Source organism: Vicia villosa, linkage group LG2, assembly GCF_029867415.1.
Source record: "Vicia villosa cultivar HV-30 ecotype Madison, WI linkage group LG2, Vvil1.0, whole genome shotgun sequence".
Taxonomy (NCBI): Eukaryota; Viridiplantae; Streptophyta; class Magnoliopsida; order Fabales; family Fabaceae; genus Vicia; species Vicia villosa.
In genome coordinates, this window is record NC_081181.1 from 189864063 (window position 1) to 189887753 (window position 23691).

The 23691-nt window shown below is 33.2% G+C and overlaps 2 protein-coding genes and 1 pseudogene across 2 annotated transcripts; all 3 read left to right on the plus strand.

The window, feature by feature from the left end:
- The first annotated feature begins 2072 nt into the window (after positions 1–2072).
- On the plus strand, positions 2073–4166 carry LOC131647717 (cytochrome P450 72A68-like). The gene is made up of 5 exons (XM_058917575.1): positions 2073–2392; positions 2541–2758; positions 2832–3076; positions 3143–3527; positions 3611–4166. The coding sequence occupies exons 1-5, from the start codon at positions 2119–2121 to the stop codon at positions 4040–4042; spliced, it is 1554 nt and encodes a 517-aa protein (XP_058773558.1). The 5' UTR covers positions 2073–2118; the 3' UTR covers positions 4043–4166.
- Positions 4167–13868: 9702 nt separating this feature from the next.
- LOC131650934 (cytochrome P450 72A68-like) lies at positions 13869–14637 on the plus strand (annotated as a pseudogene).
- A 4332-nt stretch (positions 14638–18969) lies between these two features.
- On the plus strand, positions 18970–20945 carry LOC131647718 (cytochrome P450 716A67-like). The gene is made up of 5 exons (XM_058917576.1): positions 18970–19255; positions 19430–19647; positions 19719–19963; positions 20035–20419; positions 20514–20945. The coding sequence occupies exons 1-5, from the start codon at positions 18982–18984 to the stop codon at positions 20943–20945; spliced, it is 1554 nt and encodes a 517-aa protein (XP_058773559.1). The 5' UTR covers positions 18970–18981.
- The last annotated feature ends 2746 nt before the right edge of the window (positions 20946–23691 follow it).

Consider the following 23691-nt stretch of genomic DNA (forward strand, 5'->3'; position numbering starts at 1 on the left):
GAGTTCTAGAACAATTGTGTTCATCAACCAAACTTACAACTTGCCAAAATTGATTGCCAACCCTTTTACTAATCCTCACGTGAAAAGTGCATCCTTCCATACATTTCATCACCATCTTATTTCCATCATTTTTCTTGACATGAACATTTTTGTTCATCTTCAAAGCATAGTCTGCCACAGCCTCGTGAATCTTTTCTTTGTTACTAAACACCATACCTAGCTCAAACTTTGAGGAATCACTCTTAAAAGAAGGAAACTTTTCTCTTTCATCATCATTGTCACTCTCATTAGGTGTGTGCAATGCATCGGAATCATAATCCTGCTCAGAATATATAGCCTTAGCATTATCCTCATCACCTTGAATGATAGTTGTCTAGTCCAATTCCACATATTGTCCATCATCCTCACTTTCAACAACACACTCATTCAAGTCATGACTATAACTACTTATCTCACTCTCACTTGCAATATACTCTTCATCATCATCCTCAACTTCAGCATCAACATGCTCCTTTTCAACTCCAGCATCAACATGCTCCTTTTCAACTTCAGTATCAACATGATCCTTTTCAACTTCAGCATCAACATGCTCCTTTTCAACTTCAGTATCAACATGATCCTTTTCAACTTCAATATCAACATGCTCCTTTTCAACTTCATCATCAACATGCTCCTTTTCAACTTCAACATCAGATTCAGCTTTATCATCAGCATAGTTTGGACAGCCATCAACATAATCCTCAACAACAGGAGTCACTTCTATTGTGTGCTCAACATACACATCCAACAATTCAAAACCCTTAATATCATCAACAAACTTAAGCACATCTTTATCGCAGTTTAAGGGTCTAAGGCCACGACTAAAGCTAAACTTAGGGTTCCAGTACCACATACATTTGATATTAAAATATCCCTCAGCCTTAATCAAATTTTCAAAACCCATGTACGACATGTAGTCCGTATCCCATGTCCAATCCAATTCAGTCACTAAACCATCAACATACCATTTACATGGATTCTCTACTAACTTCCCCCTATGATGAAACCTTATCTTAATGTAGTTGTTTTGAGATGGTCTGAACAAAAAACAATGTTACATTCAGCATACTTAGACAACTGAACAGTGTGATGAAAAATAACGAGTTAAGAGAACATACCTCATACAATACCGAACATCCTCTTTGCATACCGATGATGGGCGAATGGGTGGAGTCTTGCTCATATTGCTCGTTCTGGAAGAGGGCGATGAAACGAATTTGTGAAGCGGTTAGGTTCTGGGATTCGTATGAAGCTATGCTGGAGAACGATGAAATTAGGTCACGAACAAGAAGAAGAGAGGTTATGGGTTTCGTATGAGCTATCTTTGTGTTTTATAAAAAGAGAATTGATTTTCAGAAATTGTTTTGTATTTAAAATTATAAATTAAATAAATGAAATTACGTGGCATAAGTAATTTTAGACAACTCAGCAATTCCCAATGCCACATATGCATTTTTGGAGAGGGGCTCTAAAATTGCCAAAAAAAAACTGAATGTTTGGGGATCAAAATAAGGAATTTTGAAAATGGGGGATCAAAAGTTCATTAAAATGAAAATAGGGGGGGTCAAAAGTGCATTTAAGCCTTATTAACATTAGTATAAATAAAAACGTGTTAATGAATATTATGTAACCATTTTTAGTTAAATTAATAACTTTTTTACGCCAAACATTCTCCTTTAAAATTAGTTATACTCTATATCAATTATTAGTTGATCTAATCGTGATAGACGCTGGATTTAATAGGGAAGACCACGATTCGATCTATCATAATTGAAATTGGAAAAGAATTGAAATCACTTGATGTCCAAACTCACCTTCGGACCAGCGGTCCAGTGGACCAGATATTTGTGATAAAAAAATAATTATACAGTCATAAAAAAAATTAATTTCTTGAATTTTTTTCAAAATTAGAAATATACAATTCAATAAATACTTGTTTGTATCTTCCTATTTATAGTCCATAAAATATGCATATACACTTAATAGTTAAGAAATGCATTCATTGCAAAGTTATATAAGACAACGTTTTGATTTTATCTTCATCTCATTTTCTCTGTTTCTAACACAAAAGTGAAAGACATGGAAGCAACATATTGCATATCTGCATTCATAGTTCTTTTGATAGCACTGGTTTGGGCATGGAGCATATTGAATTGGATATGGCTGAAACCAAAGAAGCTAGAAAAGTTGCTAAGGGAACAAGGCCTTAAAGGTAACCCTTATAGGTTACTAGTTGGAGATGTAAAAGATCTTCTAAAGATACAAAAAGAAGTCACATCTAAACCCATGAATCTCTCTGATGATATAGTGCCTTATGTGTTTCCCTTTGGCCAGCAAAGTGTTGCAAAACATGGTATTCTTCTATATACTTTTTCACTATCTTTTGGTTTTTATCTAACTTCAATCTTTAATCTGATTTTACATTAAATACGTTTGATATTTTATTTATATTTAAGATTGACTGGATTATTATTGTCTGTTCAATTTTGTTAATAATGCAGGAAAGAATTCCTTTATATGGTTGGGACCAATACCAAGGGTGATCCTCACAGATCCTGAACTTGTTAAAGAAGTTTTTAATAAAATCTATGACTTTCAAAAGCCAAATTCAAATCAACTTGTGAGAATACTGGCTACTGGTCTTATAGTCCATGAGGGAGAAAAGTGGAGCAAGCATAGAAAGATAATCAATCCTGCATTCCATTTAGAAAAATTGAAGGTTTGTTGGTTAGGATTATAAAAAAAATAAAATTTTAATTTCATTAATGATGGATTTTTTTTGTGTACCGCAGCTGATGTTACCGGCATTCTTTCAAAGTTGTAATGATTTGATTAACAAATGGGAGGAAATGTTATCATCGGATGGATCATGTGAAGTTGATGCATGGCCTTTTGTTCAAAAATTGGCAAGTGATGCTATTGCTAGAACAGCTTTTGGAAGTAGCTATGAAGAAGGAATGCGAATATTTGAACTTCAAAAGGAACAAGCTGAACTTACAATGAAAGTTTTGGTGACAGGTTACATCCCTGGTTGGAGGTAAGGCTAATTAAATTACCTCATTAAGATTACATCATCCAAACTCTAATAGAGTTAGTTTTGTAGGTTTCTTCCAACTGCTACAAACAAAAGGTTGAAGGAAATTGATAGGGATGTAATATCTTCTTTAACTGATATGATTAATAAGAGAGAAAGAGAAATAAAGGTTGGTGAAGCTACTAAGAATGACTTGTTAGGTATTCTTCTTGAGTCAAATCACAAGGAAATTAAAGAAAACAACAATAAAAACGTTGGAATGAACCTTGATGATGTAATCAAGGAATGCAAGTTATTCTACCTTGCGGGAGAAGAAACCACTTCGGTTTTGCTTGTTTGGACAATTATATTATTAAGTAGGCATCCTAATTGGCAAGCGCGTGCAAGACAGGAAGTTATACAAGTTTTTGGCAACAAAAAACCAGATTTTGATGAACTAAGCCGTCTTAAGATTGTAAGTATCTAAAAATTGAACACCTTATCTTGATAATAATCATTCACCAAACTGATTACTTACAATGTACTAACACATGACAGATGACCATGATTTTATACGAGGTTCTAAGGTTATACCCGCCAATAATTGCGCTTCCTCGAGAAGTTCAAAAAGATGTAAAGGTTGGAAACCTAACTTTACCTGCTGGAGTGCAGTTTTTCTTACCTGCACTTTTGGTTCACCATGACACAAAGCTATGGGGTGATGACGCTAATGTGTTCAATCCTGAAAGATTTTCTGAAGGTGTTTTAAAGGCAACAAATGGAAAAACTTCATTTTTTCCATTTGGAGGAGGTCCAAGACTTTGCATTGGACAAAACTTTACCATGTTGGAAGCAAAGATGGCAATAGCAATGATTTTGCAACATTTCTCATTTGAACTTTCTCCAACCTATGCTCATGCTCCAACTACGGTGATTACCCTTCGGCCAAAACATGGTGCTCAAATCATTCTACGTAAATTGGAAATATAAAAAAAAACTATTGATGTAATGTAATAATAAAATAATCTTCGAAATTATTTCATGCGTTTGGTTTTATTTTTTCATAATAAAGACTAGTACTGGATGATAAAAAAGTTGGTGTTTTCTGTAAGACTATCTAAATCGTGATGGTAATCTAAATAGTGATGTTAAGGATGTGTTTGTGCTTCCTATCTTCCACTGCATCTTATTGTAGGGGTCTCAACACAGATTCTTTATGTAAGATCCCTTGAGATGGATAGTAATACTCCATGATGAATTGTGTGCCATTATTAGACCCGATTTTGTGGCCAAATTAACTTTTGACGAATGTGATGAAATTAAAGATCGAAGACAACTTTAAAATGAAGATTAAATGTAAAATGAGAGCCAGAGATAAATAAAAACAAACAAAACATTATGTAAAAATAAGTCATTATATGATTTGAATTTTTCTTGCAATTAGGAAAAAAATTATGAACAATTAGGTAATTTGATGCTAATAGGACCAATATTATAATATGAAGAATGACATATGTGATTTGTGGAACCTGTGTCTATGATCCATTATATAGATAAAAAAGAACTATGTTTAACAATGTTTAAAATAATTGAAGGTATATCTAATGTGGTAGTATGGATGACATGAGACTCTTGCTTAGTAATATCGCATGATTCATTGGACAATCCAACTGACTTATGATGACGGTCACGGGAGTCCTCACCATTTGTGTAAATTTCTTGGTCATCATCATAGGAATCAACATTGTTAGTTGAAGAGATAATGAAGCGTATTGTGTTGTTTGAAAACCTCTTGCAAAAGAGCTATATTTGTGAAAATTTGGAAAATTGGAACACACAGTGGCTTGAAGTTGTTTTCCTGCCAATACAGGAGAGACCTATTTAAATCAAATGGGTGGTCAACAAAATGAAGCATCAGATAGTTACAATTCCAGGAACTTGCAAACATAAGGTAAGCCTCGAATTCACACAAATGTTTGCACTAGTTGCAAGAATTAAGACAGGTCTCGAAGCTTAATAAAATGAGTTCTTACTGCAAATTGGTTATGTGAAATGACTATGACTGAATCAAGACAAACCATGCATGATATATTCATCACGTGAGGAAATCATAATAAGATTTAAAATCTCAAATTTAGCATGAGCACTAAATATGATGTGACTACATTAGGAGGCCTAATATATGTCCCACTCTCAGTGTTCATGTTGTTAGCAAGTTTATACAAGAACCTAAACCTGTGACATGCAGGAGTAAATAATATAAGATATCTTAAAGGCTTGATAGTTTATGACGTCTTATTTCTAAAACTTTATTAAGGGATAAATTTGCAGATTTTTATGACTCAAATTGCTGTCAGTGGAAAGAAAAAGCACAATGGATGTTTTACCTTTTTGTGATGTTGAGTATATCTTAACTTGCAATGCAACTTTTCAAGGGGCGTGAGTTGATTGAGATGAAGATGAAAAAAAAAATGGAACTAATGCCATATAACAATTCAACAATTAACCATGCAAGTAATCTCATGGCTCATGGAATGACCAAACACATTGAAACTAAGTTTCACTTTCTTAGAAACAATAATAAAATTACTTTGACATGTTCCATAATAAAGGATAAAGTAGTATACATTCTAACCAAATCACTTAAAATTAAATTTTAAAAGAAACGAGAAACATGACCAATGTATATATTCCACGGGAGTTCATTCGAAAACCTAAACAATCTTAAATCAAGACTCGAGCAGACCTGAATGGTTTGCCCACTTCCACCGCCGACATGTAATTTAATCCATAAGAAGTTGTTATCATAACAAACAGCCAAATATACCTAACATTATTCTTGATGTAAAATGATCTCAATGCCTAGAAATCAGTTTACTCAAACTACTCGGATTAAAAACAAAACTATACATTTTTTATAACATTAAGAAAAAAATATAGGGCAGTTTATCAAGATCTAAATTTAAGCATGGAGTAAAAATCCATGCAAAATATTAAGACTGCCCCAAAAAATAGATATTGGCCGGGTGAAATAGAGATCTCATAACATAATTGACAGAGAACTCGTTGGAGCGGCCGAAAATAAAATCAAAGCTTTTGCAGAGTGAAACTTTTTTTTAATAAACAATTGATATAAGAAATCGCATAGGGGTACAACCCTTACAACACAAAAACTCTACATAGAGTTAACAAAGGAAATTTTGTACCAATCATAAAAGATTTTTATATGCCGCGCAAATACTTTGCTTCTACCCCGTTCTCAAGGCACATGAAATCTAACGACGTCTCCGGTTCATTTTATAGGCAATGAATCTTGTATAACTACTACTTTACCCTTCTTAGGTTTTTTTAGTGATTTTATTCTTGGATTTAGATGGTTACAATTAAGCCTCTTCTCTTCATTTTTCTATTTTAATTTTTCATAATTTTATAATTTATTAAAAAATATATTTTAATTTTAATTCATTGAATTTTTCAAATAAAATATATATTAGTTGTTGTTTTTATTTAGTACTATATGTTCAATGATAGCCTTGTTGTTTTTATTTGACCTAGTATTTAGGAAGTAAATTTTCATGTATTTAAGTTGTGTGACTATTCTATATATCTGCTAATTAGAAACTAGTTAAGAGCTCCTATTGGACTTTATAAAACAAATTAAGCTACAATTTAGTTAAGAAACAAAGACTAATATAAAAGATGAAATATCTCTGAACCATGATTAAAATTGGTTACCAAGAATTCATTGAAACAATGATGCTTACTAAAGAATAATTGCTAAAGAATAATTAGAGTTGCAATAGAATGTCATACTCAATTATAACAATGTCAAGCATTATCTTTTGTAGGAAAATTGATAGGTTAGTCTTCAAACAAGTCTTGGATAAGCACACATCTAATGTTGTTCGGGATTCCCTGGAAAAAAATATGAGGAACAGTGACGTGAAGAATTCAATGTTAAACTCTTTTAGAAGAGAGTTTGAGGTGCTGAAAATGAATGATGCATGCAAATGAGAGGTTATGTTTGAATCAAAATTGGTATAGAAAATTCTTTGTACTTTAGTAAAGAAATTCACCTATATAGTGGTTTCAATTAAAGAGTCAGAGGACAATGAAGATATAACCATTGAGGAGCTTTAAAGCTCTCTAGTAGTTCCTACAAAAAAGTTTAAAGGAGTTAACACTGAAGGAGAATCCATAAAAGGGAGACAATCTTTTACCAGGAACTCAATGGAGTGCTTTCAATGTCATAATTTGAGGCACCTTCAATGTGAATGTCCTAAATGGAATAACGAAATAAATTATGCATAATTGGATGATGAAGAAGAGCTTCTTCTAATGGTTCTGGTAGAAGAAAATGACGGAAAAAGAAACTATGCATGGTTCTGATAACAGAAGTACTACTTTTATATATTCTATTGAAATGAAAATACAACCTTGGTATTTATATAGATCCAAAGATTTATGCTATTCTAGGAAAACAAGTAAATACTACTAATAGGCCACTATCTCTCGGCCTTTCAACTACAACAGACTCTTTGTCTTTCCATTAACTTATTAATATAAACTCACTTAATATAACATTAAAGTTTATTCAACAAAACTCTCCTATAAACATAAATGTTTTTACTATCCTCTATGCCAATCATCTTCTTACGTTTATCAAAGAGTACTTTTGGTAGCGGTTTTGTAAAGATATCTGCATCTTGATCCTTACTCGCCACATGCGTCAGTTCCACATATCGTTCGTTCACATGGTTAATGATAAAATGAAAACGAACGTCTATGTGTTTGCTTCTTTCATGGTTTACTGGATTCTTTGCTAGCTCCATTGCAAATTTGTTGTCAACTCGAATCTCCGTTGCACTTTATTGCTTCAGTTCCATCTGGTTCAACAATTTTTTAAGCCATATCGCATGACAAACACACAAGGATGCTGCTACATATTCAGATTCACATGTCGAAAGTGTTACTATTGGATGCTTCTTAGAAAGCCAAGTAAAGTCGATATTTCCCATGAAGAATACATATCATGAAGTGCTTTTTCGATCGTCTATATCTCCGCACCAATCACTGTCAGAGTAACCAACCAACTTGTAATCTTTTGTTCTTGAGTAAAACATTCCAAAACGACAATGTTCCTTGGATGTACCTGAGGATTCACTTCAATGCCTTCCAATGTGAATATACTGGCTCATCCATGAATGGACTTGCAATTCTAACACTTAAAAAAATGTATGGCCTTGTACATGTGAGATAACAAAGACTACCCACCAGACTCCTGTATCTACCTGCTTCGAATTGTTCTCCTCCATAAATTTTGATAGCTTTGCACCTGGTTCCATTGGTTTCGAAACTAGATTACATTATTTTATTTTTTATCTTTTTAGGATTTCTTGTGCATACGTCTCATGTGATATGAAGATTCCTGCTTCCACATGTTAACTAGTGTTGTGTTAAAGAAGGTGTTTTAGGTTGAGGCTGTTTCGACAGCAACATATCTGATAAACATATGTTCTTCGACTGCGTTATATATGAAAACACCTGAAGAAGTTTGGTCGGGACATCCACCAGATCTCGACAAACTGAGAGTATTTGGTTGCGTAGCCTATGCTCACATTAGGCAACACAAGGTCGAACCTGGGGATCTGAAATGCATGTTCATGGGATACCTTGAAGGATTCAAAGCTTATAGGTTATGGTGCCTAGAGCCAAGTCACAAGAAGAGTATCACAGTCGAGATATAGTTTTCAATGAAGCTGAAATGGCTTTTAAGAAAATTGATGATGGTCGAAGTGTAGAAATATCTGATGAAGAGTTGGAACAGGTAGAGAGTCATGTTGAGGTGGAGCATGTTGATACTGAATTGCATATCCCAGATGAAGTCGAAGAAGAAACATAAGATGCTGAGGAAGTTGAGGATACTGTCGATGACTACCTATTCTCAAGAGATAGGTCGAGAATAGTCATCAAGCCACCTCAGAGACTTGGGTATCAAGATCTTATAGCTTATGCCTTAATCTGTGCAAGTGAGGTTCTATACGAAGAACCTAGACACTATAAGGAAGTTATGAGGAGTCGAAATAAGACTAGATGGTTGAAGACCATGAATGATAAGATGAAATATGTTCATGATAATCACAATTGGGAACTGATCAAGAAACCTGTTGGAGCAAGGTTCGTCAACTGTAAATGGATTTTCAAAGTTAAGGAAGGAACCGAAGGAGTGGCATTGAAGAGAAACAAGGCAAAATTGGTCGCAAAGGGTTTCATTCATAAAGAAGGTGTCTGTCATACCCCAAAATTTGCCCTCATATATTTGCCAATGTCATTTTATTTCAAATAAGTGATATGACATAGTTGGTAAGGATCTGAGCGTAAAAGGTACAAGAGCGAGAGGTCTCGGATTCGAATCTCAGTTCTAACATTTTTCTCCTTTTATTTGTTTATAACTATAATTTTAATTTATATTAAAAAATCACAAAAAAAAAATATTTTTTAAATCATTTAACTTTAATTTTTGTTTTTTTGTTATTTATTAAAAAATATTTTTCTCACTTTATTTATATTTTATTCACACAAAAAAAATCATCATAAAACATTTAAAAAAAATCCATTTTTTTTACTAGTACATTTTTGTTTTTTAGTTTTTTTTTTTTTTGAATTAGTGTTAATATTATTACTATCAAAATAAATAGCAAAAGGGTGCCCATTTTGAGAGGTTTCTATAAACCAAATCAAACTCCTTCAAGGCCCTTAATCACCATAAAAATCATGTTCTCATAAACTTGGAAATATTTCAAAATAAGAAGGAAATAATCTTCAAACTTTATAGTCATGAAAGACATATTTCTTGCCTTGAATTATCACCCCCTCGTTCTATAAAGTGAACGCATTCCATTAGCCTCGGGGACCGAAAAAAAGATACAAACCTTTTCCAATCACACATAACACAGTCATATGTCAATAACAGTTTTGACAAAAGAATATGAACAAAAACCCACACGTGATTTTCATCACTACATTAAATCTTTTCTTCCATTATTAACAGACTTCTTGTTATTACACTAATTTTTCTTGATAGCTAAACTTTCAACAGCTCACCGCCATTCACACACAGCAGCACCACCGTGCATCCCTTCGACAGACGATATCCTTCACCATCGCAATCGGGAGTCTCAGATCGTGCAGCCCCTCGCCGGATCACTGAAGCCGTTGATAAACCGCACACCCAGCCGACACCTCCAACAACCGCACGACCGCGGGATCCAACACTCCCATTTTTTATTTCAGTACCCATTCTTGAATCTTTCTTGATTTTGTTTCAGTCTGGATCTAAGTATGCCTTGTTCAAACATATGTGATTTTTAGTTGCCAAAAAGAAAGAATTATTTTCCTAATGTTTGTTTGATTGAGGTGTTTTCTTTTAAAATGGTGAGATTTGTCTCATGAGTGCTAAGTAAGTTTGAATTTTTGTTTGTTTGTTTAATCTCTCTTGTAATACATGTTTTGATACTAGTAGAAAGCATGCATGTTATTTGTTTGTTGATATATGAAAGATGGAAAGAGAGCTTATCATGACTTTGAGAGAGAGACATGTTGTTGTGTTGCATAAGATAGATAAGAAAGAAATTCATGGAGAGAAATATAAACTTTGTCTATATTCTGCATACGTGTTTTTTTTTAAGTATTTGTCTTTTTCTTTATTTCAATTGATTAGAACTCATAATATTAAAAAGAATAAAAAATACGCGTTAGTTTAATTATAGTTTTTTTTTAGAATGCAATTTTCTTTCTTTTATAAAAATGCTAAAAAAAATCGTTAATATATTTTTTTTCCTTTTAGAATTTAATATAAATACTTTTAGATTTTTCTTGTTAATTTTGATTATTCATTTTCTCCATTTCTCATAATTATTTTATACTTCCGTACTAATATTTTGTGTTCATGCGAGGTACCACTTTGAGACTCTTGGACTATTGTGGACATTCTCCATTTGCAATTTTAATTAATCTCTTATATATTATATCTTTTAATTTTTGCTCAAATTTTCTATTGTGGGTTGTTGTAATAATTTTTCATCCCCATTCATTTAAATTTGTAATCCCCCGTCCCGAGGCGATGAGGCGATGTAATAGCGTAGGACTCTATTTTTTCTGCTTTTACTTTCTGTACCTATTAACTGCTGATATAACTGTTTAGATGCATGTTCTAGGATTGTATGCTCAAGACTAAAATCAATCGCTAGCTAACTTTAATTCCAAGATAAATAAATACTCAAATCTAACACACTCGCACTCACTCACCTCTAGGGTTTCCCCTCTTGGTTGCCTTTCGAAAAATAATAGTCAAGTCCCTCGAAGTGTGGGGATACCTTAGCACATGTTGCCTACGATTCTAAATCATCATTGTCCCTTCGGAATAAAGGTCATAGACCCTTCGAGTTGCCTACGATGAAATGATCTTGTCCCTCGAGTTGCCTTCGATTAAATGATGATAGTCCCTTTGGATTGCTAAGGTATCTCTACTGGTTGCCTTTATGACTATTCATATCTCATAGGACTTCCTACCCTCTTTATGGTATGGATAGTCCCTATGACGACTCGATGACCCTTCGATGACCCGCACATCCAATGTATAGGACTACCTACCCTCAAATGGTATGGATAGTGCTATCGACCAAGGAAAGTCTTAATGAATAGGAAAGACCTTACGAATTAGGGTAGGAACTCTTAAGTGCTTGCTCACAATCAATTCAAACAAAAAACAGATACTTCTCACACCATGTTTTTTAACATTGTCTCTTTAGACACTTTCAAACAAAAGTGTTTTTTTAAACACACACTACTTTTTTCAAACAAATCAAACATTTCAAACAAAAGTGAGCTAAGCAACTAAGAGCCCGTAGATAACTGCGGATGAAAGGGGTGCTTACACCTTCCCTTTTCATAACCTACCCCCCGAACTCAATCTCTTTTAAGAAGGTCTTTCCTGTTCTTTTATACCTTTCCTAATTGGATAAAATAAAAGTCGGTGGCGACTCTTGCTCACCGCAACATTGTTGCTTATAAAAATAAAAGTCAGTTCACCGAGTTACAGTGTCGACTTCAATGATGTGTTCTTCTCTTGTTGTGAAGCATAGGTCCGTTCGAATATTGCTTGCCATAGTGGCACAGTTTGATCTTGAACTGGAACAAATGGATGTAAAGACTGTGTTCTTGTATGGTGATCTAGATGAAACAATCCTAATGAGGCAACCTGAAGGGTATGTCGAAAAGGGGAAGGAAGAATATGTGTGTAATCTGAAGAGATTCGATAAGTTTATGGCACGCGTGAGTTTCATAAGAAGCCAATTCGACCACTGTGTTTACTTCCGATTTTGACCTGGTAATTCATTTTTTATTTTGTTGCTTTATGTGGATGATATTCCCATAGCAAGCAACGATGTCGAAGATGTAATGAGGGTGAACGCTGAAATCAATAAGAATGTCGATATGAAGGATCTGGGAGCTGCATCCACGATTACTGGGATTAACATTCGAAGAGATATAAAAAAGTCTAAATTATGCTTATCTCAAGAGGCATACCTACGGAAGATTATCGAAAAGTTTGGTATGTCGAATTCAAAGCTTGTTCTGACTCCGACAAACCCTCAATTCAAGTTAAGTGTAGATCAGAGTCCCAGTACTGATGTCGAAAGAGCCTATATGAATAGCATCGCATATGCAAATATAGTTGGTTCTTTGATGTATGTTATGGTCTATACTAGACCCGACATATGCATTAAATATCTTTTAAGAAGGTACATGGAGAATCCGGGAAAGGCTCACTAGCAAGCATTGAAGTGGATTCTAAGGTACATAAATGAATCTCTAAATAGAGTTTTAATTTATGGTTGAGCCTTGGGTGAAGATAGTAAAGCAGTAATCGAAGGATATGTCGACTCTAATTATGCAGGTTTTATGGATTCCCGAAAACCTATTTCTGGATATGTTTTCACTTTGTTTGGCACAACAATTAGTTTGAAAGCAACACTTTACAAGGTTGTTTCTTTATCAAACACTTAATCGGAATATATTGCCCTCACTGAAGTTGTGAAACAAGCACTGTGGATTGAAGGTTTTGCAAAGGAGCTGAAATTTCAAAGTCGAGGTATCAGTGTTAAATGTGATAGTTAAAGTTCCATACATATGTCGAAGAACTCAGCATATCATGAGCGAACCAAGCACATCGATGTGAGGTTGCATTTCGTCAGAGGAGTAATCAAGCGTGGAGAAGTCCAAGGACTGAAGGTTTCGACAGATCTTAATGTTGCTGATATGATCACCAAAACATTGTCGGGTTGCAAGTTTTTCCACTGTATGCAGTTGATAAAGATGCATGACGAAAGCTAGTTTATTCTTTGATACTAGAGACTGAAAAATTGCTTTGAATTAAATAATTGGAAGCAAACGTACATTGCAAACAATGAACTTGTTCCGCTCTTAGATGCGGATACTTTGAGCGTAATGTTTTTTAATATAATAAATCAAGACCCCCAAACTAAATACAACAATTTGCTTAAATATGTAATACATAAAAGTAACCGTCGACGGTTACTAGCATCCCACGTTGGGATTTCGTGTGAAGATTTTCCTAAACTTCCCCCATGCTCTGCTTCATAACTCGTAGGTTGGAAATTTCTCTTGCTGCCATTTTATCCATGCTTGTTGACGGTCGATCTGAACTCTCCAAGTGACGTCCTGGTCAACTAGCTTTGGGAATGTCTCACCAATTCCGTCAACCGCCCCCTACTTCTCTCACATGAGGTAATCAATGGGCCTTTTTGAGGAAAGATACCCTCTCCACTTGGGCCATCTTATGGAAATTAAAGAAAACAACAATAAGAATGTTAGAATGAACCTTGATCATATAATCAAGGAATTAAACTTATTCTACCTTCTAAGAGAAGAAACCACTTCAGATTTGCTTGTTTGGACAATTATATTATTGAGTAGGAACCTATATTGGCAAGCACGTGCAAGAGACGAAGTTCTACTAGTTTTTGGCTACAAAAAACCAAATTTTGATGGACAAAGTCGACTTAAGATTGTAAGTATCTACAAAACTGAAAACCTTGCATTGTCTTTATATTATTGAACATTCCCAAAAATGATTAGCTACAATTTACTAACACGGTTTTTTGTGACAGATGACCAAGATTTTATGAGGTTCTAGGGTTATACCCGCCAATAGTTGCACTTCCTCAAGAAGTTCAAAAAGATGTAAAACTTGGAGACCTAACATTTCCTGTTGGAGTGCAGTTTTTCTTACCAGCACTTTTAGTTCACCATGACACAAAGCTATGGGGCGATGATGCTAATGTGTTCAATCCTGAAATATTTTCTAAAGGTCCTTAAAAAGCAACCAATGGAAGGACTTTGTTTTTCCCATTTGGAGGGGGTCCAAGACTTTGCATTGGACAAAACTTTACCATGTTGGAAGCTAAGATGGCAATAGCAACTATTATCATCCTCCAACTACGATGATTACCCTTCGGCCAAAACATGGTACTGAAATCATTCTACGTAAACTGAAAATATAAAACATCTATAGATGTAATGATAAAAAAAAACTTTGAAATTGTTTCATGTGTTTGGTTTTATTTATTCATAATAAAACGAGTTTTGGATGATTAAAACTATTATATAAGACTATCTAACTCGATAAGATTATGTTGCATATTATACTTCTTGAAAATTTGAACCTTTTTAGTAGGTCGACAACATTGATGGAATGTGCATTGGTAGTGGGAAATAAATAGGCATATTAGCAGAAGGATTTGTTATGGGGCTAGAATAGGTGATATGTAACCAAGTGCTTGGACTCGAGTGGCAAACGAGTCTCTGCAAAGGACGATATTCGGGGAATACCGAGTTCGATTCCTGACAAAAACAACGCTTGGCCAGTGCACGTGCCTCCGTAGCACGAGTCGGATTAGTCGATCTACTATGTAGGTCGGAACCGGTGCGAAAGCAAAAAAAAAAGAATAGGTGATATGTGAATGGTTAGGGGAAATATTGAAAATTGGTATACATGGATCTGATTGGGTGGAGGCTGAAAAGGGATGATTGATGGAATGTGCATAGGTAGTGGAAAATATTAAGTCATTGTTGTTGGTTATAGGTAGATTATTATCATATGATGAGAATGATACTCGATTGAATGTTTGTAAAGAAAATATTAAGTCATTTTTTATAATGAATTGACTTGTGTTGTTTCTTTTTATAGATATTATGGAATGTATTCTAGGTCGTTCAAAGACTCAAATAGTCAAAGATCTAATTCATATCAAATCAATTTCATTCGATCTAAAGTATAAATTTGTTCATACGAAAAAGTAAGATACACTCTTTAGTCTTCACTTTTGACCATTGTCTTCTTGAATCTTAAACGAACTTGTGTAAGTTTAGATTGAAACATTAGAGGAGGTGAATTAGGTTTATCAGTATTTTCTTGTTTTTAGACAACGACTCATGTTATATGTTTCATTACTTTCATTAACAATTATTGATATTCATAATCCTTTTATAGTGGATGTCTGTTAGCTTTCACGCGGATCACTAAAGGAAGTGTCTTGAGCGTTGATAATCATGAAATGAACGGCACAAATTTGTTTAAGGACAATGATCAATATCCTCAATTATCACGCCAAAATTATATTTGATTTTTTCAAAAACCCAGGTAAACACTTGATTTTTTCACACTAGAATCTACTTCCAACCTTTAACACTTGGTCGAGCAAGTCCAGAACTAGGCCCTTAACAGAACCAGGACTAGCCCTTTAGAGAAAAGCGAGCAAGATCCCTTCATCGGAAGGAAAGAGGAGAACGAGGACAGCTGACTACCGCTCCTGCCTTGATTTCATTAGAAAACCGAGGTGTATAATCATTTTTTAACATTACATTGTTAAAATAGAATATTAAATCACATTATTACAACAATTACAGTGTTATCATAGCAATTGTTATTCTTGGGGAACAACACGTCTTTGTTGTAATCTAGATCATGTTGGATTCATTTTTGTGCTCATTATTTTAAAATTCTATGAGTTACATGCAATTAACTTTTAAGGAGCTATGTGCTCCAAATAAAGAGTTATCAGTTCCAAATATTAGAAATATTTTTTCTGTATATTGTATCCATATAGACCAGTAATTTTAAAGATAGTTTAAGAGTGTTATATTATTTATTGTTTGGTTAATCACCACCGGATTAACAGTGTTATATTATTTTAAGTAGGAAAGGTTTTTGTAGTTGTTGTGATGCGAAAAAGTAAATGACATTAAGGGTGTGTTTTGTTCGAGGTAAAACGATGGGAGGAGGAGGGGAGGGAATATTTATAATGAAATGTGTTTGGTTCAATTTAAGGAGGGGTGTGGAGCAAAATTCCTCCAAATGACACTTTTTGCATCCCCCGAATCGGGGGGATTCAGAGAGGATGGACAGAAATGTGAGTTTTAATATTTAATAAAATAACATATTTACTAAAATATCCTCAATTTTATTTTATTATTTTAAAATTATTATTTTCTTTCATGTTGTTGCTTTTTTTTTTCTCTAATTTTTCCATCAATTTATTTTAATTATTCTTCACCTTCAAATTATTTTTTATTTTTTATTTAATAAAAATTATAATCACTGTAATTTTTATTTTTTATTATAATTTATTTTATGTACTCAAAAGGTGTTATCAACGTATAATTTATTTTGTGTCGAGTTATAATACGAATCGAGTATACTCAATTTTTTTAATGTTATGTGGTAAGTTTTGTCTTTTTAATCAGTCAACTATATAAATATTATTTCCAAAAAAATATTTATGAAATTTTCACCTTTGAATATCATATCACTTATATAAAATCACAAGGACAAAAATGTAAATTATTATTAAAATTCTTCCCCCTCTCCTCGTGAACCAAACATATTTTTAAAAGAAATATCTCCTCTCCCCTCCCTTCCCCTTCCCTCGTTTGAACGAACCAAACATACAGATAATTAAGAAAAATCTCTCTCCTCCCTTCCCTCCCCTCCCTCCCTCTCATTTGAACCAAACATACCCAAAATAAAGTTAGAGATTTCGGTGTTAATAGTAAAAATGCTTGTTATTGGTATATTTCATCATTACGTAGTTATCATACACTTATATGGGTCACTAATATATTTCTCTACCCAATATATCATACTACCACCTGTTACCCTCATTCGTAACTCCTTTCGATCTCCACGTGTGAGATCAATGTATTACCAAATAGTTGATTATATTAGACTATTAACCATTAAAGAGCATTAAGTCCAAACAATCGTAAAGTAGCGAGACTGCACACCAATCCTGCAAGAGTACATGTGGATATTGAGATTATACTTATGTATATGCATAGTACTTAATAGATGATTATATTAGATCTAGTAATGACAAACACCTTTTGATGTCAGGTCACACCATAAAAACGGATTTTAGGTTACAAAGTTAAAACAAATATTAAGATTAAAGGGTCATCAATATTACAACATGAGTAGAGTTACATAGAACGACATGATTTATTTAGTACATGAATATAATGACTACATTTAACCCTAACAAAAAAATTTAGCTACGCTGACACGTGGTTAGAGCAACAGCTGGTCTTTCGAGAAAAGTTGGCCTTGAAAGTGGTATCTCCCTGTCACTTGAGCAACGCTTCCGCCTTCAAACTTCTTTTTTTATTCTCCAGTTTTAGACCTGAGTGAATCTACTTCAATTATATACTCTTCTGATCCACTAAAATTCCTTTTGCACTAAATTGAAAAAATTTATATTTATAGGAAAAAATATCTAAGACTCTCATTTGACACACCGACCTTGCGCATAAAATAACACTCTTTCATTTCGAATAAATTTAGTGAATTATTGCATTCTCTGAGTCGCAATTGTCGGATCCTATGACTGATCTAGAACACTTTTTATTTAAAAATTTAATTAATACTCAATGTCAAAATTGATTAATTAAAAAAAAATAAGTTTTAATTGTTGTTAGAGTAAGTTTTTGTTTTAACTAATTTAACACTGAATTGTTAGTATATGAAAAACTTGAATTTAAAATTTAGAGATGAGGACAATATTGAATCTCAAGCCTTCATATCTTCTCAAAATGTATCACATACTCTAAACTATTATTAGTTATAATTTAATATTAGAGTTGTCAATATTTAGAAATATTAGAGTTGTCAATATTTAGAGTTTGACAGGGGATAGGGTCTTGAATAAAATTATATATCTCAAATGAAGAAAATCCATGAAAAACCAAATAAAAATCAACATGATTATTTTTTACAAAAATGTAAAATAATAAATTATTATAAATAAAAATGTATTAATGAATATGTAACCATCTTTAAGAGTATTTAAACTAATTGATTTTTTTGGGTTAAATTAACACTTTCTTTAAAATTAGTTATACTGCCAATAGTTAGTTAATCTAGTGGTGATTGACGCTGGATTTAATAGAGAGAAATATTGTTTGATCCCAGCAATTGCGGTTGGGATGGAGTTGAACTCACTTGATGCTAAAACTGACTCGAATCAAATTGAACTATACTAATGGTGATAATAAAAAAAATTTGTTATACTCAGAAAATTATTAATTTCGTTAAAATTCCATTCAATTAATTATAAAATAATTAGTATTCATAAAATTAATTAAACATACCAAGTTTGAATTTATTTTTCAAACTTAGAAATATACAATTCAATAAATACTTTTTTGTATTTTACTATTTAAAGTGCCATAAAATATGCACATAATCGTAATAGTTAAGAAATGCATTCATTGCAAAGTTATATAAGACAGCGTTTTGATTTTATCATCATCTCATTTTCTTTGTCTCTGATAACACAAAAGTGAAAGAGATGGAAGCAACATATGCAATATCTGCATTCATAGTTCTTTTGATAACACTGGTTTGGGCATGGAGCATATTGAATTGGATATGGCTGAAACCAAAGAAGCTAGAAAAGTTGCTAAGGGAACAAGGCCTTAAAGGGAATCCATATAGGTTACTAGTTGGAGATGTAAAAGATCTTCTAAAGATACAAAAAGAAGCAGCAGCTAAACCCATGAATCTGTCTGATGATATAGTGCCTTATGTGTTTCCCTTTGGCCAACAAAGTGTTGCAAAACATGGTAATCTTCTATATACTTTTTCACTATCTTTTGATTTTTATCTAACTTCAGTCTTTAATATAAGAAAAAACCATAATATATTAATCTGATTTTACATTAAATACATTTGATATTTCATTTATATTTAAGATTGAATGGATTATTTTTGTCTGTTCAATTTTGTTAATAATGCAGGAAAGAATTCCTTTATATGGTTGGGACCAATACCAAGGGTGATCCTCACAGATCCTGAACTTGTTAAAGAAGTTTTTAATAAAATCTATGACTTTCAAAAGCCAAATTCAAATCAACTTGTGAGAATACTGGCTACTGGTCTTATAGTCCATGAGGGAGAAAAGTGGAGCAAGCATAGAAAGATAATCAATCCTGCATTCCATTTAGAAAAATTGAAGGTTTGTTGGTTAGGATTATAAAAAATAAAATTTTAATTTCATTAATGATGGTTTTTTTTTGTGTACCGCAGCTGATGTTACCGGCATTCTTTCAAAGTTGTAATGATTTGATTAACAAATGGGAGGGAATGTTATCATCAGATGGATCATGTGAAGTTGATGCATGGCCTTTTGTTCAAAAATTGGCAAGTGATGCTATTGCTAGAACAGCTTTTGGAAGTAGCTATGAAGAAGGAATGAGAATATTTGAACTTCAAAAGGAGCAAGCTGAACTTACAATGAAAGTTTTGATGACAGGTTATATCCCTGGTTGGAGGTAAAAATTGCAACATTCAAACACACTTTTAATGTTTCTAAAATAGAACTCTAACAGCGTTTGTTTTGTAGGTTTCTACCAACTGCTACAAACAAAAGGTTGAAGGAAATTGACAGAGATGTAATAGTTTCCTTATCTGATATGATTAACAAGAGAGAAAGAGAAATAAAGGCGGGTGAAGCCACAAAGAATGACTTGTTAGGCATTCTTCTCGAGTCAAATCACAAGGAAATTAAAGATAACAACAATAAGAATGTTGGAATGAACCTTGAAGATGTAATCAAGGAATGCAAGTTGTTCTATCTTGCTGGAGAAGAAACCACTTCAGTTTTGCTTGTTTGGACAATCATACTTTTGAGTAGACACCTTAATTGGCAAGCACGTGCAAGAGACGAAGTTCTACAAGTTTTTGGCAACAAAAAACCAGATTTTGATGGACTAAGTCGTCTTAAGATTGTAAGTATCTAAAAAACTGAACACATTGTCTTGATATTATTGAGCATACACAAAACTGATTACTTACAATTTACTAACACATTTTTTGTGACAGATGAACATGATTTTATATGAGGTTCTCAGGTTATACCCACCAATAATTGCACTTTCTCGGGAAGTTCAAAAAGATGTAAGAGTAGGAAACCTAACATTACCTGCTGGGGTGCAGTTCTTCTTGCCGGCACTTTTGGTTCACCATGACACAAAGCTATGGGGAGATGATGCTAAGGTGTTCAATCCTGAAAGATTTTCTGAAGGTGTTTTAAAAGCAACCAATGGAAGAACGTCGTTTTTCCCATTTGGAGGGGGTCCAAGACTTTGCATTGGACAAAATTTTACCATGTTGGAAGCAAAGATGGCAATAGCAATGATTTTGCAACATTTCTCATTTGAACTTTCTCCAACCTATGCTCATGCTCCAACTACGGTGATTACCCTTCGGCCAAAACATGGTGCTCAAATCATTCTACGTAAATTGGAAATATAAATAAAAAAATCTATCGATGTAATATTAAAAAAAAATACTCTTTGAAATTGTTTCATGTGTTTGGTTTTATTTTATTCATAATAAAAACTAGTTCTGGATGATAAAAATTTGGTGAGTTTCTATAAGACTATTTTACTCGTGAAGAGTACATCACATATTATGCCTTTTTAGTAGGTTTGACGGCTATTATTCTTAGATCCTGGTCGTGGATGAATTCTTTCGGTATTTTAGCAGATTGTTGCGACTATTCTGTTTGGAATACTTTTCCTCTTATCTGTTTTAAGGGATGATATAGGCTGTCTATAGTGGCAGCAGCTGTGTCACTTGTGCAGGGCTGGTATAGGCAATCTAGTTGAGCATCAATGCTCTGCATATAGCAGTGTATCTTGGACAACAGCTGCCACTATAGCTTTGCTTTCATCACAGGATTAACCGTCGCCACTTTAAGTTGATTATTCTGGTTTAATGCAGTGTTTTGATTGCTGTGATTCTTAAGTTTGCTAAGTGCAATTCTGTTGTCACATGAAGAAGGAGTTTTTGGGTCCTCATTCTACTTCTGAATGCAGATTCATCATTCAAGTTCTGAATGCAATATGCATAATCTTATAGCTTTTGGCTGGACAGAGCTTGTTTAGTTAGTCTCGTTTGTCTTGTAATTCCATGAGTGGATCTTTTTATCCCTTTCTGTTTTTCCGGTTGTAATGGGCAGAGTATCTATTATACTCCTGTTTATTATAATATTTGCCTATTAAAAAAAAAAAAGAAGGCTTTTTAGTAGGAGGATTGTGCATGAGGCTAGAATAGGTGATAGGAGAATGATCAGGGGAAATATTAGAAATAGGTATATGTGGATCTGGTTGTGTAGAGGTTGAAAACGGATCATTGATAGAATGTGCATCGGTAGTGGAAAATAACTCATTATTGTTGGTTATAGGTGAATTATTATCGTAGAAATCAAGAAAAGATATGCTAAATTCAAGAACTATAGGATGAGAATGAGAAACCGGTTTATTGTTTGTGAAGAAAGAGAAAAGAGTCTTCGTAAAAGAAGACATTCCCGGAGATAGATATTTCTCTGGAGGGAAGATCCATGAAAACATAGTCTTTGATTCGTTGTTTTTAACTAAGAAATATGAACTTTCTTGCACATCAAGTTTTGGCAACAATGGTGGAGTGTGGTAGCAAAGGTCAAACGACTAAACACCCTCGAAGTTTGTCATGTGTAGCCATAAACAACACTAGTTAGAAACTAACAATGGCCAAGGATAGGAGGAGTAATAGGGCCCCAAGTCCCCAATCTTTCATGTGAATAAATTCAAAAGAAGCAGACGGTTTTATAGATAGCTCAAAGGAAAAGATTGTATTTGATTTTTTTTAGTAAAGTGACAAAATTATAGTAAAAGAATCATGACCTAGAGGAAACTTCTTGTTAATAATTGAAATCATTACCTCGTGTGAAGGGTGGCCTGGCCTATGGTGCCATGAAGCGAAAGTGGTAGCAATAGTGTAATAACATGTAAATTCAATGACACTATCATTAAGGGTGTGTTTGTTATGCAAGAGTTTAAAGCGAGAGAGACAAGAGAGAGAGAAAGAAGAGAAATAGCCTATTTCTCTTGCTTGGTGTAGCAGGGAAATGCTGAAGAGAGAGTAAAAACTGTGGGGTCCACCTACTTTTTTATTCTCCTCATAAGTGCGAAGAAAGTAGTAAATCCATTGCTATTCCATTAATAACCCTCGCTTATCTTAATTTCATATACCTTTTATTTGAACCATTATGTTTTATTTTTATTAAGAATATTTGTATTAGTAATTATTAAAATAGTTGGTGTATTAAGAGATTTAATTATTAATTAATTAAATCAAAATAAATAATTAATAATTTATTTACTTTAAATAATAATTTGAGTTAAGATTAACTAACAAATAAATTATTTGATTTTTTGATAAATAATTTTCAAATCAAGGATAGTTTGGTACTTTCATACTTAATTAACACTTCTTTCTCTCCTATTTCTCTTATCTTTCTTTTATAACAAACAACACTCCAAATCTATTCAACTTCTTACATATTTCTTTCTTCTCCCACTGTCTGTCACATACTTCTTTCTTCTTAACTTCTATTTTAAACCAAACATACCCTAAAAACAAGAAATGTGTGTGTATCCTAATCTAGAATATAAAGGTTGTATAAGACTCTAGCATGTTTGATTATCTTCAATGAAGGTTTTTTATGAATAATGAAAGAGCAATGATCAAAGACAAGTTTAAAATGAAGATTAAATGGAAAATGAAAGCAGAGATAAATAAAAATTATGTCAGTAGCAAACAAATCATTATGTAAAAATAAGTCATTATTGATTTGAATTGATCTAGCAATTATGAAAGAAAAAAACTTATTGCACCAGTTGCAAGAATTAAGACATGTAGATTAATGGTAGATATGGCTAACTTATTGCAACAGTATCTTGTTCAGTTAGATGTCATATCTGCATTTCTCAATAGTTGTCTTTAGGGGGAAGTTTATGTTGAACAGCATCAGAGAACTTGGGATAAGAAGATTCGTGAGTTCCTAATGCAAATTGGTTATATTCCAAATGTCAATTGAAAATATAATCTATGAGAAATGACTGAACCAAGTCAAACCCAGCATAGCGTGTTTGTATATGTGGATGATCTACTCATCAAGTGAGGAAATCATAATGAGATTGAGAATCTCAAATTTAACAAGAGCACAAAATTTGAT